This window comes from Oncorhynchus kisutch, linkage group LG18, assembly GCF_002021735.2.
Source record: "Oncorhynchus kisutch isolate 150728-3 linkage group LG18, Okis_V2, whole genome shotgun sequence".
Classification (NCBI taxonomy): Eukaryota; Metazoa; Chordata; class Actinopteri; order Salmoniformes; family Salmonidae; genus Oncorhynchus; species Oncorhynchus kisutch.
In genome coordinates this window covers 57,717,263-57,736,059 of record NC_034191.2, presented here as the reverse complement: position 1 = coordinate 57,736,059, position 18,797 = coordinate 57,717,263, and the positions used below count along the sequence as shown (strand labels likewise).

General features: G+C 48.9%; 1 protein-coding gene across 1 annotated transcript in view; it reads right to left on the bottom strand.

Moving 5' to 3' along the window:
* mpp7a (MAGUK p55 scaffold protein 7a) overlaps positions 1–18,797 on the bottom strand; it is a gene marked incomplete in the record, with an annotated part of 250,832 nt that overhangs the window by 80,533 nt on the left and 151,502 nt on the right. The window contains 2 exon segments of the mRNA XM_031796379.1: positions 100–185; positions 1,049–1,130. Of these exon segments, the coding sequence (XP_031652239.1) occupies positions 100–185; positions 1,049–1,130 (168 nt within the window).

The window sequence follows — 18,797 nt, the reverse complement described above, 5'->3', positions numbered from 1 at the left end:
GGGCCCCGGCACCAAAACACAACTATAAACAGCAGGTCAATGATAACATACACACACAAGCATGGACTAAAACACACACACACAGACAGACACACACACCAGAATGTGGATGATTTCATCTGGCTTCTTGTCATCCACAGGAACCCCGTTCACTTCCCTCAGCACGTCGCCTACATGGATCAGACCTGGGACAGGGACAAGACAGGGGAGAGAGAGGGAGGAAGAGAGAGAGAGGAGAGCAAAATAGAGAAGACACAGACACAGAGACATAACACACATTGTACAGAGTGCACACAAACACAGCTATAGACACACAATAGAAAATACAGACCTACTAATAGAAATCCTTTGGAAGTTAATATCAGACTAAACAATAAGTGTCCACTGCATTTTAAAATGAGTATAATGAATGTGTGAGGTTGTATTGCTTTAGTAACACACACAGCTTGGGGGGGGGGGGGGTTCTGAGAGAGAGAGAGAGAGAGAGAGAGAGAGAGAGAGAGAGAGAGAGAAGAGGGAGAGAAAGAGAGAGAGAGAGAGAGAGAGAGAGAGAGAGAAAGAGAGTGGGTGGAGAGAGAGAGAGGGTGGGTGGAGAGAGAGAGAGGGTGGGTGGAGAGAGAGAGAGGGTAGGTGGAGAGAGAGAGAGGGTAGGTGGAGAGAGAGAGAGAGAGTGGGTGGAGAGAGAGAGAGAGAGAGAGGGTGGAGAGAGAGAGAGAGTGGGTGGGTGGAGAGAGAGAAAGAGAGAGAGAGAGAGAGAGTGGGTGGGTGGGTGGAGAGAGAGAAAGAGAGAGAGAGAGAGAGAGGGTGGTGGAGAGAGAGAAAGAGAGAGAGAGAGAGTGGGTGGGTGGGTGGAGAGAGAGAGAGAGAGAGAGAGAGTGGGTGGGTGGGTGGGTGGTTGGAGAGAGAGAGAGAGAGAGAGAGTAGGTAGGTGGGTGGGTGGGTGGAGAGAGAGAGAGAGTGGGTGGGTGGAGAGAGAGAGAGAGAGTGGGTGGGTGGAGAGAGAGAGAGAGAGTGGGTGGGTGGAGAGAGAGAGACAAATATAACTAACCACTTCTGTCTGCTGCTCCACCTCTCATGATCCTGGCGATAAGGATGGCTCCTGTGTGCTCATCACGCTTTATTGTAGCTCCCTGCGTCACAGACACACAAGGAACAGGTCAATAGATGAAGTATCAAATGAAGGTTTATTTTTTGTTGTTCTTTTTATATTAGATTTTTTACCCCTTTTTCTCCCCAATTCTGTGGTATCCAACTGTCTCATCGCTGCAACACCCAGAAGCCAGCCGCACCAACGTGTCGGAGGAAACACCGTACACCTGGCGACCGTGTCAGAGGGCACTGTTCCCGGCTCACCACGGGTGTCACTAGAGCGCGATGGGACAAGGACATCCCTGCCGGCCCTCCCCTAACCCGGACGACGCTGCGCCGCCCCATGGGTCTCCCGGTCGCGGCTGGCTGTGACAGAGCCTGGACTCGTACCCAGAGTCTCCAGTGGCACAGCTGGCCCTGAGATGCAGTGCCTTAGACCACTGCGCCACTCGGGAGGCCATCATATGGTGTTACACATGTACCAATATCCAGAGATTCCATCATGAACGTCCAACAGACATTTTCTGGTCAACCATCACTTCCAACCTGCTACACCTCTCTATGATTTCCAATCCAAACCCCACTTCAATCAACCACTGGGGTGAATCCCCTTACTGGTTGACATGAACGCCACAGCACAGGCTGCACAGTACAGTCCAAACCTTACCCGGCATAGACATCCTTCCCGGGACCATGTCTGTCTGGACCAGCCCCTGACTGAAGGAAAAGTGAGGCCCTAGCAGATAGTTAACCTTCAGTCCTGTAGCATCAGCAGACATACAGACACTGTCTCCCTGGCCCTCTCTCCCTCTCTCTCTCTCCAGACACCCTGTGTTTTCACTGTCGTCTTTACTGCCCCGTAGCTGAGACCAGGACACAGAGGGCAGGGGGAGAGACACTCAGACAGGATATAGAGGACTGAAGGGATGAGGTTTCAGTGCAGCCAGTGATGCGTTTACCAGGGCTTCTCTCTCTCCCTCTCTTCAGCCAGCCAAAGACAATGGGTCCAGGGTGTGCCAACAGCCAACCCGCCCCGCCCTTCCGCAAGCAACTTATCGGCAGAGTGCTGGATGGTGGACGGACGCTGGCACACAGCGAGACGAGAGACGGCGAAACCTTTTTCGATTCCCGGCCAAAGCATTGAGTGTCATCACCGCCAGCCTATCCGACCGGACAGCGCCAGACGGGTAACGGCTCCGTAGACGTGTCGTCTAGGCATATAGTTATGAACTAGAAAGAAGTCATCCCTCGCTCCTCTCGTCTCTACCTGTTATTCACATCATTTTCAAGACTGTTATTGTTTCTGTGAAAGAAGAGGCTCCTTTTTCTCCACGGTGTGTGGACTGTGCTTCGTTTCAAACTGTCCAACGAACTGCCATGTTGCTCTAACCAACTGCTACTAGGGCCTAGCCAGGGGCGCTCAGAGACGCCAATGACGAGGCGGTGGCCAACCAAACGTCCTTCCGTTTCATTTTTCTTGGGCGACCTACCTAAATATGGTACCTCCATAGCTCCAACAGGCAGGAGTGTCATGGCTGACAAGAAGCGCAGAGAGATCACTGGTTTCTTCCACTAAATTACCACGTCACCCTCACCGTTTTCTCAACCTGTTCCCTCCTAAATGGTTTTCTCCCCCAATAATACTTTTCTCAAGGTCCTTTCCTCTATGTGACGTTGAGTTAAGACGAGATGGCGGCTGGTCTAGATGGAAAGAGCAGAGGCCCTTCCTTTAACATGGGGATAAGACGCTCCTCAGGTCAAAGATCTTCACAGCTTTTCCATTTCATCAAATAGTTTGTCCAATTATGGTAACCAGAGAGGTTTTGGTAGAAGGAAATCAGAGGAGGGGTGGAGAGGGCAGAACACTGTCAAACCCTGGTGTCAAGGTCACAGCTAACCCATTACAGAGACTATAAACAGCTGAAACATGATGTAATAGGAGAGGGAGGGAGAGAGATGAGGAGGGAGGGGGCACCAGACAGAGAGAGGGCAGAGAAAGAAAGCAAACAGAGAGAGAGACAGAGAGAGATACAGGTCTGTGTCATTTCTCAGAGCAGTTTCCAGACCGCAGGGGGCGGAGGGTGGCATCTCTCTGCTTTTCATCCAGTTGGGATGTTTTTGTCAGTGTGTTGTTGGCTGGGGGACTGTGATGGATGTTTTTGTCAGTGTGTTGTTGGCTGGGGGACTGTGATGGATGTTTTTGTCAGTGTGTTGTTGGCTGGGGGACAGGACTGTGATGGATGTTTTTGTCAGTGTGTTGTTGGCTTGGGGACTGTGATGGATGTTCTTGTCAGTGTGTTGTTGGCTGGGGGCCTGTGATGGATGTTTTTGTCAGTGTGTTGTTGGCTGGGGGACTGTGATGGATGTTTTTGTCAGTGTGTTGTTGGCTGTGGGACAGGACTGTGATGGATGTTTTAGTCAGTGTGTTGTTGGCTGGGGGACAGGACTGTGATGGATGTTTTTGTCAGTGTGTTGTTGGCTGGGGGACAGGACTGTGATGGATGTTTTAGTCAATGTGTTGTTGGCTGGGGGACAGGACTGTGATGGATGTTTAGTCAGTGTGTTGTTGGCTGGGGGACAGGACTGTGATGGATGTTTTAGTCAGTGTGTTGTTGGCTGGGGGACAGGACTGTGATGGATGTTTTAGTCAGTGTGTTGTTGGCTGGGGGACTGTGATGGATGTTTTAGTCAGTGTGTTGTTGGCTGGGGGACTGTGATGGATGTTTTTGTCAGTGTGTTGTTGGCTGGGGGACTGTGATGGATGTTTTTGTCAGTGTGTTGTTGGCTGGGGGACTGTGATGGATGTTTTTGTCAGTGTGTTGTTGGCTGGGGGACTGTGATGGATGTTTTTGTCAGTGTGTTGTTGGCTGGGGGACTGTGATGGATGTTTTTGTCAGTGTGTTGTTGGCTGGGGGACTGTGATGGATGTTTTTGTCAGTGTGTTGTTGGCTGGGGGGCTGTGATGGATGTTTTTGTCAGTGTGTTGTTGGCTGTGGGACAGGACTGTGATGGATGTTTTAGTCAGTGTGTTGTTGGCTGGGGGACAGGACTGTGATGGATGTTTTAGTCAGTGTGTTGTTGGCTGGGGGACAGGACTGTGATGGATGTTTTAGTCAGTGTGTTGTTGGCTGGGGGACAGGACTGTGATGGATGTTTTAGTCAGTGTGTTGTTGGCTGGGGGACAGGACTGTGATGGATGTTTTTGTCAGTGTGTTGTTAGCTGGGGGACAGGACTGTGATGGATGTTTTAGTCAGTGTGTTGTTGGCTGGGGGACAGGACTGTGATGGATGTTTTAGTCAGTGTGTTGTTGGCTGGGGGACTGTGATGGATGTTTTAGTCAGTGTGTTGTTGGCTGGGGACTGTGATGGATGTTTTTGTCAGTGTGTTGTTGACTGGGGGACAGGACTGTGATGGATGTTTTAGTCAGTGTTTTGTTGGCTGGGGGACTGTGATGGATGTTTTTGTCAGTGTGTTGTTGGCTGGGGGACAGGACTGTGATGGATGTTTTTGTCAGTGTGTTGTTGGCTGGGGGACTGTGATGGATGTTTTTGTCAGTGTGTTGTTGGCTGGGGGACTGTGATGGATGTTTTTGTCAGTGTGTTGTTGGCTGGGGGACTGTGATGGATGTTTTAGTCAGTGTGTTGTTGGCTGGGGGACTGTGATGGATGTTTTTGTCAGTGTGTTGTTGGCTGGGGGACTGTGATGGATGTTTTTGTCAGTGTGTTGTTGGCTGGGGGACAGGACTGTGATGGATGTTTTAGTCAGTGTGTTGTTGGCTGGGGGACTGTGATGGATGTTTTTGTCAGTGTGTTGTTGGCTGGGGGACAGGACTGTGATGGATGTTTTTGTCAGTGTGTTGTTGGCTGGGGGACTGTGATGGATGTTTTTGTCAGTGTGTTGTTGGCTGGGGGACTGTGATGGATGTTTTTGTCAGTGTGTTGTTGGCTGTGGGACAGGACTGTGATGGATGTTTTAGTCAGTGTGTTGTTGGCTGGGGGCCAGGACTGTGATGGATGTTTTAGTCAGTGTGTTGTTGGCTGGGGGCCTGTGATATATGTTTTTGTCAGTGTGTTGTTGGCTGGGGGACTGTGAAGGATGTTTTAGTCAGTGTGTTGTTGGCTGGGGGCCTGTGATGGATGTTTTAGTCAGTGTGTTGTTGGCTGGGGGACAGGACTGTGATGGATGTTTTAGTCAGTGTGTTGTTAGCTGGGGGACAGGAATGTGATGGATGTTTTTGTCAGTGTGTTGTTGGCTGGGGGACAGGACTGTGATGGATGTTTTTGTCAGTGTGTTGTTGGCTGGGGGACAGGACTGTGATGGATGTTTTTGTCAGTGTGTTGTTGGCTGGGGGACAGGACTGTGATGGATGTTTTTGTCAGTGTGTTGTTAGCTGGGGGACAGGACTGTGATGGATGTTTTTGTCAGTGTGTTGTTGGCTGGGGGACTGGGATGGATGTTTTTGTCAGTGTGTTGTTGGCTGGGGGACTGTGATGGATGTTTTTGTCAGTGTGTTGTTGGCTGTGGGACAGGACTGTGATGGATGTTTTAGTCAGTGTGTTGTTGGCTGGGTGACAGGACTGTGATGGATGTTTTTGTCAGTGTGTTGTTGGCTGGGGGACAGGACTGTGATGGATGTTTTAGTCAGTGTGTTGTTGGCTGGGGGACAGGACTGTGATGGATGTTTTTGTCAGGGTGTTGTTGGCTGGGGGGACAGGACTGTGATGGATGTTTTAGTCAGTGTGTTGTTGGCTGGGGGCCTGTGATGGATGTTTTGTCAGTGTGTTGTTGGCTGGGGGCCTGTGATATATGTTTTTGTCAGTGTGTTGTTGGCTGGGGGACAGGACTGTGATGGATGTTTTAGTCAGTGTGTTGTTGGCTGGGGGACTGTGATGGATGTTTTTGTCAGTGTGTTGTTGGCTGGGGGACAGGACTGTGATGGATGTTTTTGTCAGTGTGTTGTTGGCTGGGGGACTGTGATGGATGTTTTTGTCAGTGTGTTGTTGGCTGGGGGACTGTGATGGATGTTTTTGTCAGTGTGTTGTTGGCTGTGGGACAGGACTGTGATGGATGTTTTAGTCAGTGTGTTGTTGGCTGGGGGCCAGGACTGTGATGGATGTTTTAGTCAGTGTGTTGTTGGCTGGGGAACTGTGATGGATGTTTTTGTCAGTGTGTTGTTGGCTGGGGGACAGGACTGTGATGGATGTTTTTGTCAGTGTGTTGTTGGATGGGGGACAGGACTGTGATGGATGTTTTTGTCAGTGTGTTGTTGGCTGGGGGACAGGACTGTGATGGATGTTTTAGTCAGTGTGTTGTTAGCTGGGGGACAGGAATGTGATGGATGTTTTTGTCAGTGTGTTGTTGGCTGGGGGACAGGACTGTGATGGATGTTTTAGTCAGTGTGTTGTTGGCTGGGGGACTGTGATGGATGTTTTAGTCAGTGTGTTGTTGGCTGGGGGACTGTGATGGATGTTTTTGTCAGTGTGTTGTTGGCTGGGGGACTGTGATGGATGTTTTTGTCAGTGTGTTGTTGGCTGGGGGACAGGACTGTGATGGATGTTTTAGTCAGTGTGTTGTTGGCTGGGGGACTGTGATGGATGTTTTTGTCAGTGTGTTGTTGGCTGGGGGACAGGACTGTGATGGATGGATGTTTTTGTCAGTGTGTTGTTGGCTGGGGGACTGTGATGGATGTTTTTGTCAGTGTGTTGTTGGCTGGGGGACTGTGATGGATGTTTTTGTCAGTGTGTTGTTGGCTGTGGGACAGGACTGTGATGGATGTTTTAGTCAGTGTGTTGTTGGCTGGGGGCCAGGACTGTGATGGATGTTTTAGTCAGTGTGTTGTTGGCTGGGGAACTGTGATGGATGTTTTTGTCAGTGTGTTGTTGGCTGGGGGACAGGACTGTGATGGATGTTTTAGTCAGTGTGTTGTTGGATGGGGGACAGGACTGTGATGGATGTTTTTGTCAGTGTGTTGTTGGCTGGGGGACAGGACTGTGATGGATGTTTTAGTCAGTGTGTTGTTAGCTGGGGGACAGGAATGTGATGGATGTTTTTGTCAGTGTGTTGTTGGCTGGGGGACAGGACTGTGATGGATGTTTTTGTCAGTGTGTTGTTGGCTGGGGGACAGGACTGTGATGGATGTTTTAGTCAGTGTGTTGTTGGCTGGGGGACAGGACTGTGATGGATGTTTTTGTCAGTGTGTTGTTGGCTGGGGGCCTGTGATGGATGTTTTAGTCAGTGTGTTGTTGGCTGGGGGACAGGACTGTGATGGATGTTTTTGTCAGTGTGTTGTTGGCTGGGGGACAGGACTGTGATGGATGTTTTTGTCAGTGTGTTGTTAGCTGGGGGACAGGACTGTGATGGATGTTTTTGTCAGTGTGTTGTTGGCTGGGGGACTGGGATGGATGTTTTTGTCAGTGTGTTGTTGGCTGTGGGACAGGACTGTGATGGATGTTTTTGTCAGTGTGTTGTTGGCTGTGGGACAGGACTGTGATGGATGTTTTAGTCAGTGTGTTGTTGGCTGGGGGACAGGACTGTGATGGATGTTTTTGTCAGTGTGTTGTTGGCTGGGGGACAGGACTGTGATGGATGTTTTAGTCAGTGTGTTGTTGGCTGGGGGACAGGACTGTGATGGATGTTTTTGTCAGTGTGTTGTTGGCTGGGGGGACAGGACTGTGATGGATGTTTTAGTCAGTGTGTTGTTGGCTGGGGGCCTGTGATATATGTTTTTGTCAGTGTGTTGTTGGCTGGGGGACAGGACTGTGATGGATGGATGTTTTTGTCAGTGTGTTGTTGGCTGGGGGACTGTGATGGATGTTTTTGTCAGTGTGTTGTTGGCTGTGGGACAGGACTGTGATGGATGTTTTAGTCAGTGTGTTGTTGGCTGGGGGCCAGGACTGTGATGGATGTTTTAGTCAGTGTGTTGTTGGCTGGGGAACTGTGATGGATGTTTTTGTCAGTGTGTTGTTGGCTGGGGGACAGGACTGTGATGGATGTTTTAGTCAGTGTGTTGTTGGATGGGGGACAGGACTGTGATGGATGTTTTTGTCAGTGTGTTGTGGGCTGGGGGACAGGACTGTGATGGATGTTTTAGTCAGTGTGTTGTTAGCTGGGGGACAGGAATGTGATGGATGTTTTTGTCAGTGTGTTGTTGGCTGGGGGACAGGACTGTGATGGATGTTTTTGTCAGTGTGTTGTTGGCTGGGGGACAGGACTGTGATGGATGTTTTAGTCAGTGTGTTGTTGGCTGGGGAACTGTGATGGATGTTTTTGTCAGTGTGTTGTTGGCTGGGGGACAGGACTGTGATGGATGTTTTAGTCAGTGTGTTGTTGGATGGGGGACAGGACTGTGATGGATGTTTTTGTCAGTGTGTTGTTGGCTGGGGGACAGGACTGTGATGGATGTTTTAGTCAGTGTGTTGTTAGCTGGGGGACAGGAATGTGATGGATGTTTTTGTCAGTGTGTTGTTGGCTGGGGGCCTGTGATGGATGTTTTAGTCAGTGTGTTGTTGGCTGGGGGACAGGACTGTGATGGATGTTTTTGTCAGTGTGTTGTTGGCTGGGGGACAGGACTGTGATGGATGTTTTTGTCAGTGTGTTGTTAGCTGGGGGACAGGACTGTGATGGATGTTTTTGTCAGTGTGTTGTTGGCTGGGGGACTGGGATGGATGTTTTTGTCAGTGTGTTGTAGGCTGTTGGACAGGACTGTGATGGATGTTTTTGTCAGTGTGTTGTTGGCTGTGGGACAGGACTGTGATGGATGTTTTAGTCAGTGTGTTGTTGGCTGGGGGACAGGACTGTGATGGATGTTTTTGTCAGTGTGTTGTTGGCTGGGGGACAGGACTGTGATGGATGTTTTAGTCAGTGTGTTGTTGGCTGGGGGACAGGACTGTGATGGATGTTTTTGTCAGTGTGTTGTTGGCTGGGGGGACAGGACTGTGATGGATGTTTTAGTCAGTGTGTTGTTGGCTGGGGGCCTGTGATATATGTTTTTGTCAGTGTGTTGTTGGCTGGGGGACAGGACTGTGATGGATGGATGTTTTTGTCAGTGTGTTGTTGGCTGGGGGACTGTGATGGATGTTTTTGTCAGTGTGTTGTTGGCTGGGGGACTGTGATGGATGTTTTTGTCAGTGTGTTGTTGGCTGTGGGACAGGACTGTGATGGATGTTTTAGTCAGTGTGTTGTTGGCTGGGGGCCAGGACTGTGATGGATGTTTTAGTCAGTGTGTTGTTGGCTGGGGAACTGTGATGGATGTTTTTGTCAGTGTGTTGTTGGCTGGGGGACAGGACTGTGATGGATGTTTTAGTCAGTGTGTTGTTGGATGGGGGACAGGACTGTGATGGATGTTTTTGTCAGTGTGTTGTTGGCTGGGGGACAGGACTGTGATGGATGTTTTAGTCAGTGTGTTGTTAGCTGGGGGACAGGAATGTGATGGATGTTTTTGTCAGTGTGTTGTTGGCTGGGGGACAGGACTGTGATGGATGTTTTTGTCAGTGTGTTGTTGGCTGGGGGCCTGTGATGGATGTTTTAGTCAGTGTGTTGTTGGCTGGGGGACAGGACTGTGATGGATGTTTTTGTCAGTGTGTTGTTGGCTGGGGGACAGGACTGTGATGGATGTTTTTGTCAGTGTGTTGTTAGCTGGGGGACAGGACTGTGATGGATGTTTTTGTCAGTGTGTTGTTGGCTGGGGGACTGGGATGGATGTTTTTGTCAGTGTGTTGTTGGCTGTGGGACAGGACTGTGATGGATGTTTTTGTCAGTGTGTTGTTGGCTGTGGGACAGGACTGTGATGGATGTTTTAGTCAGTGTGTTGTTGGCTGGGGGACAGGACTGTGATGGATGTTTTTGTCAGTGTGTTGTTGGCTGGGGGACAGGACTGTGATGGATGTTTTAGTCAGTGTGTTGTTGGCTGGGGGACAGGACTGTGATGGATGTTTTTGTCAGTGTGTTGTTGGCTGGGGGGACAGGACTGTGATGGATGTTTTAGTCAGTGTGTTGTTGGCTGGGGGCCTGTGATATATGTTTTTGTCAGTGTGTTGTTGGCTGGGGGACTGTGAAGGATGTTTTTGTCAGTGTGTTGTTGGCTGGGGGACAGGACTATGATGGATGTTTTTGTCAGTGTGTTGTTGGCTGGGGGACTGTGATGGATGTTTTTGTCAGTGTGTGGTTGGCTGGGGGACTGTGATGGATGTTTTTGTCAGTGTGTTGTTGGCTGGGGGACTGTGAAGGATGTTTTTGTCAGTGTGTTGTTGGCTGGGGGACTGTGATGGATGTTTTTGTCAGTGTGTTGTTGGCTGGGGGACTGTGATGGATGTTTTTGTCAGTGTGTTGTTGGATGGGGGACTGTGATGGATGTTTTTGTCAGTGTGTTGTTGGCTGGGGGACTGTGATGGATGTTTTTGTCAGTGTGTTGTTGGCTGGGGGACTGTGATGGATGTTTTAGTCAGTGTGTTGTTGGCTGGGGGACAGGACTGTGATGGATGTTTTAGTCAGTGTGTTGTTGGCTGGGGGGACAGGACTGTGATGGATGTTTTAGTCAGTGTGTTGTTGGCTGGGGGCCTGTGATGGATGTTTTTGTCAGTGTGTTGTTGGCTGGGGGCCAGGACTATGATGGATGTTTTAGTCAGTGTGTTGTTGGCTGGGGGCCTGTGATATATGTTTTTGTCAGTGTGTTGTTGGCTGGGGGACTGTGAAGGATGTTTTAGTCAGTGTGTTGTTGGCTGGGGGCCTGTGATGGATGTTTTAGTCAGTGTGTTGTTGGCTGGGGGACAGGACTATGATGGATGTTTTTGTCAGTGTGTGGTTGGCTGGGGGACTGTGATGGATATTTTTGTCAGTGTGTTGTTGGCTGGGGGACTGTGAAGGATGTTTTTGTCAGTGTGTTGTTGGCTGGGGGACTGTGATAGATGTTCTTGTCAGTGTGTTGTTGGCTGGGGGACTGTGATGGATGTTTTTGTCAGTGTGTGGTTGGCTGGGGGACTGTGATGGATGTTTTTGTCAGTGTGTTGTTGGCTGGGGGACTGTGATGGATGTTTTTGTCAGTGTGTTGTTGGCTGGGGGACTGTGATGGATGTTTTTATTAGGTTTCATCGATAAGGAGGGAAGAATGCATATGATTCCTGGTTCACCTCATTGTGAACTCAGCTGAGACACGGTAGGAAAACGAGCTCTCCTAGATAAGAGTATTGCAGTCATCAGCCAAGTCATCAGACAGACTACTGGGGGGGGGGGGGGGGGGGGGTTAGACAGCCTAGCAACCACCCAACAGGGGCCAGCAAGGTGAGGCCCATTAGGAGGGGAGGAAAGAGGGGAGGGAGGGAGGGAGGGAGGAGGGAGAGAGAGTAAGAGATAAAAAGAGAAAGTGGGGGGCTGGGGGGGGGTGGAGGGTGAGACTGGGGGATAGGTCCTCTCCAGGAAGGAGACATTAGTGACGACTTGTTTACATCAACTAACACCGAGCTGTTTAACTAATGAGTACTTCACGTATAGTAATCAATTTGACCCTCTCTCTGATCGTTTGAAAGTTAATGACCAACTTTTCCCTCTTCCACAGCAGTCCACACGTCCCCCCTCCTTACCTCCCACAGCAGTCCACACGTCCCCCCTCCTTACCTCCCACAGCAGTCCACACGTCCTCCCACAGCAGTCCACATGTCCTCCCTCCTTACCTCCCACAGCAGTCCACACGTCCTCCCTCCTCATCTCCCACCCCTCCCACAGCAGTCCACACGTCCTCCCTCCTCATCTCCCACAGCAGTCCACACGTCCTCCCTCCTTACCTCCCACCCCTCCCACAGCAGTCCACACATTCTCCCTCCTTACCTCCCATCCCTCCCACAGCAGTCCACACATCCTCCCTCCCACAGCAGTCCAAACGTCCTCCCTCCTTACCTCCCACAGCAGTCCACACGTCCTCCCTCCTTACCTCCCACCCCTCCCACAGCAGTCCACACATCCTCCCTCCTTGCATTCCACCCCTCCCACAGCAGTCCACACGTCCCCCCCTCCTTACCTCCCACCCCTCCCCCACAGCAGTCCACATGTCCTCCCTCCTTACCTCCCACCCCTCCCCCACAGCAGTCCACATGTCCTCCCTCCTTACCTCCCACCCCTCCCACAGCAGTCCACACGTCCTCCCTACACTTCATTCCCTATTTCCTGGGACAAATGGCGCTGTTCTGTAAGCAGGCTAACAGACCTGACCTGCTTTGGAAGTACTAGGAGAGGTAGAGGCCCCTCCATGGTACAGAGGAGTTTTGGGATAAATGTTGTAACCCAATGGTAAACTTAACCCTACCTCCCCGTTCTGCTGATGCCCTGTGGTTAACTCTCATCGACAGCACTGACGCATAGCTCCTAATGAGCAAATACATAAACAGCCCTGAACCAAAAGAAGCTCTGGCTTCAAACACTGGGACGGGTGCATACAAGCACACACCCACAAACACATACAGTAGGGAAAGATTCACTAGCTTGCATGGGGCCTCTCCTGAAGCTGCTAACCTGAGGATGGCTGCTCTGTTCGTTAACACAGACCCATCAGCACTCGCGGGCACATGGAAGCCATTTGGGAGAGTTGCGGACGAGCCAAGGAGAGTTTAACTCGAGCCAGGGAAACGGTGGTGCCCGGGGGTTACCTGAACGCAGGCCAGCCAAAGACTGACTAACAGTCAGACAGACATAGGCCTAGGTTGCATCCCAAATGGCACCCTATTCCCTATATAGTGCACTACCTTCGACCAGGACCCTATAGCATCTGGTTAAATGTAATGCACTATATAGGGAGTAGGGTGCCATTTGGGACACGACTAGACAGGCAGGAGGACTTAAGGATTATGATTGATGTTGGACAATCACAAAGCCTGATGAATGAACTACACTAGTAAGTAGAAGGGCCACCACTTAACCATCAAGTGACTGGCTAAACGTCGTCATTCTCACCAAATAGATAGCTTAGTTAGCCCAAGAGGAGGGAAACATAAGGAAGTGTCTCTGTGTGTGTGTATTTTGTTTCGCTTTTCGCCCCTCGCCTCCCTAAGAGTCTTCCGACTCGGGGCGGAGGTCTAAAAATAGGCATTACTTATAAGAAGCGAGCGAGCCTCTCTCCGAAAAATGATATGTTGGAGAAGTTAGCGATGTGGAATAGTCCTGGTGGAATCAGCAGTGCTTTTAGGTCAATTACTCATCAGTAAGTAAGGTGATCCTCTGCTCTCCCCCTGATCAGCTCCATATGGGAACCTCTGCTCCGACCACCATTACTATATTTTGAACACATAAAATGTTTCTGATCGTTATTGTAGGCCCGGCCAAAACTCAATAGCTTAATCTCCGCGGTGTGATGAGAATTGGAGAAATATTCATCCATATCAGACTGTTAGTTATATTCTCTCTCCGAGGCTCTGTGAACGGCCGTATAAAAAAACACATGCAGAGCGAGACAAGGTTGCCGTATTAAGTACGTGATGACAAATGGCTCACACTTTACATATTCACTCAACTTTGAGAAAGAGGAAATCGGGGACAATCTGGATTGCCTCACGGTATATAGGAGGCGAGCGTGCATTTCTGAGCACGAACGAGAGGCAAGCGATATCTTCCAGGGACTTTCAACATGCGCTGGAGCCACGATAGAGTGGGGCAGGGGCCAGGACAGTTACTGCTGCAGTAAGAGAGACCTCAGCCCTCTGCTCAACACACGTCAGTCAGGACCAGAGCCTACTGGCTGGCTTAGGTTTCAGGGGGCTGGTGGCTGTGGCCCTGGGCAGAGAGACTGGACAGTTACTGCAGCTGCAGACATAGGGCTGGATGGCTGGGTGGGCCTTCAGGGGGGTAAATAATTATTGGGGATTAAGTATAGGTGCTGGGGGGCCTGGACAGTTATAGCAGCAGCAGGAGAGGCTTCAGACCTTAGCACAGCACACTGGGGCTGGGTGTCTGGCCTGGCCATGGTGGAGAAACAGAGGACAGAAGTCATCTTATACAGCCCTAACCCTGCCTGGCTGGGGCTTCAGGGCATCTAGGGTATACGATTGGGGATTGGGAATAAGGGCTGGGGCCAGGGCCATAGGATCTGCTGGCTGGTTCTTCAGCAGTCTGGTATCTAGAGCTGGGATTGGGGCTCTGGCTGGAACAACAGGACTGGTGGTGTGGCTGGGGCTTCAGGAGTCTGGGTGTGTGGCCTGGTCATAGCGGAGAACCAGAGGGGATCCTCTTACCCCCCCCCCCCCTCAACCTGCCAGCAAAAACAAGCAGGCGTCTCCATTTCACACACACATCCCTCAGTCCGTAACGACCACTCATAACATTGTCTGAGCCTGTGGCATTCAACAAATATTATTTTTCCCTGCAAATTGAACGAGACAAGAAAAAACAAATGTGAGTGTTCGGGCCAGTGGGCGAGAACGTGTTTTGACATGATGTCACTTAACAGCAAATTGTAACGGCGACAATAAACTCTCACTTTGGCTCGGCAAGTCCGCTACCTGCCACCATGTTGACTGAAGTATTTAGGATATAAATACAAATGTAGTGGAAACCACATGCTAGCATTTTGCTCTCACCAGATGTTGACTGTGGAAAATAGAATCACAATGGAAACAAGGCCTCCTGGACATTAAAACGCAATTACCTCCAATCATATCTCTAAAAGTGTGCCATTCAGCCTTACGTCAGACGGATGGCATATCACCCCCATTACATATAGGACCATTCAGAAACAGAGCCAACTGAGCATTTATGAGGCCTTGCATACTTAATCCCAGAGAGGAAATACAACGCATCGTCTGAAAAACGAAATGAATGAAAGAAAGTAAAGTGATACTCAGGTAATACAGTAATGAATGTATGTGGTCATGATTGAGAAATTAACTTTGTAATTCACTGTGGTACTCCTACATTATAATACAGAGCAGTAGATCATTCACTGTGGTACTCCTACATTATAATACAGAGCAGTAGATCATTCACTGTGGCACTCCTACATTATAATACAGAGCAGGAGATCATTCACTGTGGTACTCCTACATTATAATACAGAGCAGGAGATCATTCACTGTGGTACTCCTACATTATAATACAGAGCAGGAGATCATTCACTGTGGTACTCCTACATTATAATACAGAGCAGGAGATCATTCACTGTGGTACTCCTACATTATAATACAGAGCAGTAGATCATTCACTGTGGTACTCCTACATTATAATACAGAGTAGTAGATCATTCACTGTGGTACTCCTACATTATAATACAGAACAGTAGATCATTCACTGTGGTACTCCTACATTATAATACAGAGCAGGAGATCATTCACTGTGGTACTCCTACATTATAATACAGAGCAGGAGGTCATTCACTGTGGTTCTCCTATATTATAATACAGAGCAGTAGATCATTCACTGTGGTACTCCTACATTATAATACAGAACAGTAGATCATTCACTGTGGTACTCCTACATTATAATACAGAGCAGGAGATCATTCACTGTGGTACTCCTACATTATAATACAGAGCAGGAGATCATTCACTGTGGTACTCCTACATTATAATACAGAGCAGTAGATCATTCACTGTGGTACTCCTACATTATAATACAGAGCAGTAGATCATTCACTGTGGTACTCCTACATTATAATACAGAGCAGTAGATCATTCACTGTGGTACTCCTACATTATAATAGAGAGTAGTAGATCATTCCATCCTCTCTGGGTGAACTGTTGCATGCCTCTCCACTGGTTTTATTAAATAACTTGTGATTACAACTAATAATAACCTAAGCAGAGAAACTCGGGCTAAAATGTCCTCTTTTATTTCCTTAACCCTGCTCTTGACCTGGGAGTGCAATTAACAGGTATTATGAGAAAATGGAAAATTGCAGGTCATTATCATGATAAGTCAGACCTGCCAGATCGTCTGTGTTGGAGTCTGTCCTGGGAAAGACGGCTTTCAGTTCATTTGTCTTACCCTCCTCCTCATTACACTCTCTGAGAAAACCTATTGGAGCAGACCCACCTCAGCATTTCAGCTGTTCAAGTTGAGTCTGAATCCAGGTTTCACAGTGTGTGAGAGTCAGCATGCTCTGCGGGTTGCTATTTCTGTAATGAGGTGTGTGTGTGACAGTTATCGTGTCTCTCTCCCTCTCACTCTGAGATTGTTTAATGTTTTCTTCTGAAATTCTCCCACCAGGAAAACATCACTTTCACATGTCACCTCTCATCTCCATAAGTGGCCTAGGAAACCCCAGAGAGAGGTCGCCTGGAGCGCCGCACAGGGACAGGCAACACCACACACATTCACCACCGCACCTCCCGCTCTCGTAACGCCGCGCGGACGGGACACTGAGGCACGGAGCTCGGAACACGCTTTGGGGAGAGGAAAGCAACCAGATATTATACAAACAAGATGGGAAAGAGTGTTCAAGAGGCCTGAAACCATTCTAGGCGTTTAAGATTACCGATGATAGGGAACGCTTTCAGTGAGCCTTGAGATCTATATGGTAATGCGGTTTCTGTGATGTAGGGTGATCTGAGGCTGTGTGTGGATCACTCTCCAGACTGGCATGAGCTAGGTCTGATCACATCATAAGACACACAGAGAGAAGTGACCTTGACCTCTACAGCTGACATGTGGTGGGTCTGGCTTTCTATCAAACACTCAACCAGCCACATAAATCACCCAATCAGATGAAGTTACAATTAGAAAAAAATTATGAAAGTTAATAGGTTGGTTAGAAAGAATGAGTCAAAACTGAAAGTACAGATCTGAAATCTCAGATTAAGTCTACAGTGAGTGGGGACACACACAAACTACTGTTACAAGTTCCAAATGTAATTGGCTTCGTGTAAAAGAGAGGAGGGCGCGTGCTCTACCACCATGGAAGCAAACACTCCATCCACTTTCCACTGCCAGTTATTAAGAAATACACGTACAAGTGATCAAATCCAATAGCATCATCAAACCAGAACGGCCCAGACGTTTCCTCATGTTTTACACTCTAGAACATTCTAGAACAATCCATCTTCCTCACAGAGCTCCAAACCCACAGCTAATCCATCAAATGAAAGATGCATGGGTTTTAAAGCACACGGCTCGATCTGTAAAACACTAACATGTGTCCCGCCTGCCTCCCATAATATAATCTAATGCTCCATTAATCTCAGTGTCGTTACCAACGACTTGATTGTCACACGCTAATGGAAAGAGACAACAAAGGGAACATCCTCATACCTCGTTTTAAACGGCTTCAGTGTCATTATGTACGCCTTTCATTGACTAAATAGTCTAAATTAACAAAAGCTTGTCTCAAAATACATTTTGTACGTATTTGTTGTGCACCGCAGTCTCCAAGCCAAAGGTATTAAGAGTCTATTGCGAGACAGACAGATAGAGAGAGAGAGAGACAGGCCCGAGAGAGAGAGAGAGAGAGAGAGAGAGAGAGAGAGAGAGAGAGAGAGAGTTGGGGATGACATCTTGAGTATTTGAGTCTCTGCACGTGTTTACAGACTGACACTGAGAGTCAAATGACGAAGAGATGAGACAGGCGGAGGGATCCAACAGCTCTAATGGTGCCAGAATGGTGAAGTGAAGGCTGAAGCCCAGATGGAATATCATAGTCTGCCTTTTGACATACCAATATCTGATTGTGATGCCAGTCATTCTCTGGTTCCTTCCTGGAAGAACAGAATGTCATGTGTGCAGTAAGGTCTGATCGGCAGCAATCTAAAGCAGTAGGGGTGATCGAAACGCTCAGCAAAAATCAACATAGTTCAGTATTTCAGGATTCTTAACGAGGAGCCCAGCTGATCCATTGAGAGTGGGTGGTCAGGACTTGCATTGATTAGGTACAGGGCAGAGCCAACTGGAATGGCCTGTCACTAACATACCTAGACATTCACGCAGGAGATGATGTCCACAGTATGGAGGGTGTTTTCCATCGAGTTGCACCCACCATCGCACGGCCACTCTTGATGGGAAAACCCATCCACTCATGCAAAGGGGGGGGAAGAGAGAGAGAGAGAGAAAGAGAGAGAGAGAGAGAGACAGAGAGAGAGAGACAGAGAGAGAGAGACAGAGAGAGAGAGAGAGACATTGATCCTGTCGGGTTCCTGGCTGGGTGTTTTGACAGCTCCTAATGATGCCTAACAAACTGGGAATGGAGGGTCGAGTGTCTGGAGGTTTGGACGGCTGGGCCGAGAGAGGGGCATGATGGAAAGATGTGCGTTCCAAATGGGACCCTATTCCCTATATTCTGACCAAAGCCCATAGGACAACCGTAGTAAAGGACAACAGAGAGAGAGAGAAATAGGGAAGAGTCAGACAGAGACAAAATGGAGAGAGAGAGAGAGAGAGACGTGGAGAAGAGAATGAGAGACAGCAGAGAAAGATGAAGAGGAGTGGTATAGTGGTGGAGAGATGAAGGGATTCAGAAGAGAGGGGCAGAGAGAGAACAGAGGAGAGTGAGCCATAAAAAAACAACACAGTGGGGCCAAACACAGCAAGGACCTCAATCTTCACATCTCCTTCATCACAGGGTTTAAAAACAGCCAAATGAGAGGAGTTGGACACATCGACCACAGTTTTCGGTTTTTGCATCCCAAATGGCACCCTTTTCCCACTACCTTTGACCACTGCCTGGTCAAACCTAGTGCACTATATATATATATATAGTGTACTACATTTGACAGTAGACCTGGATTCTCCCTGATGTTTTCAC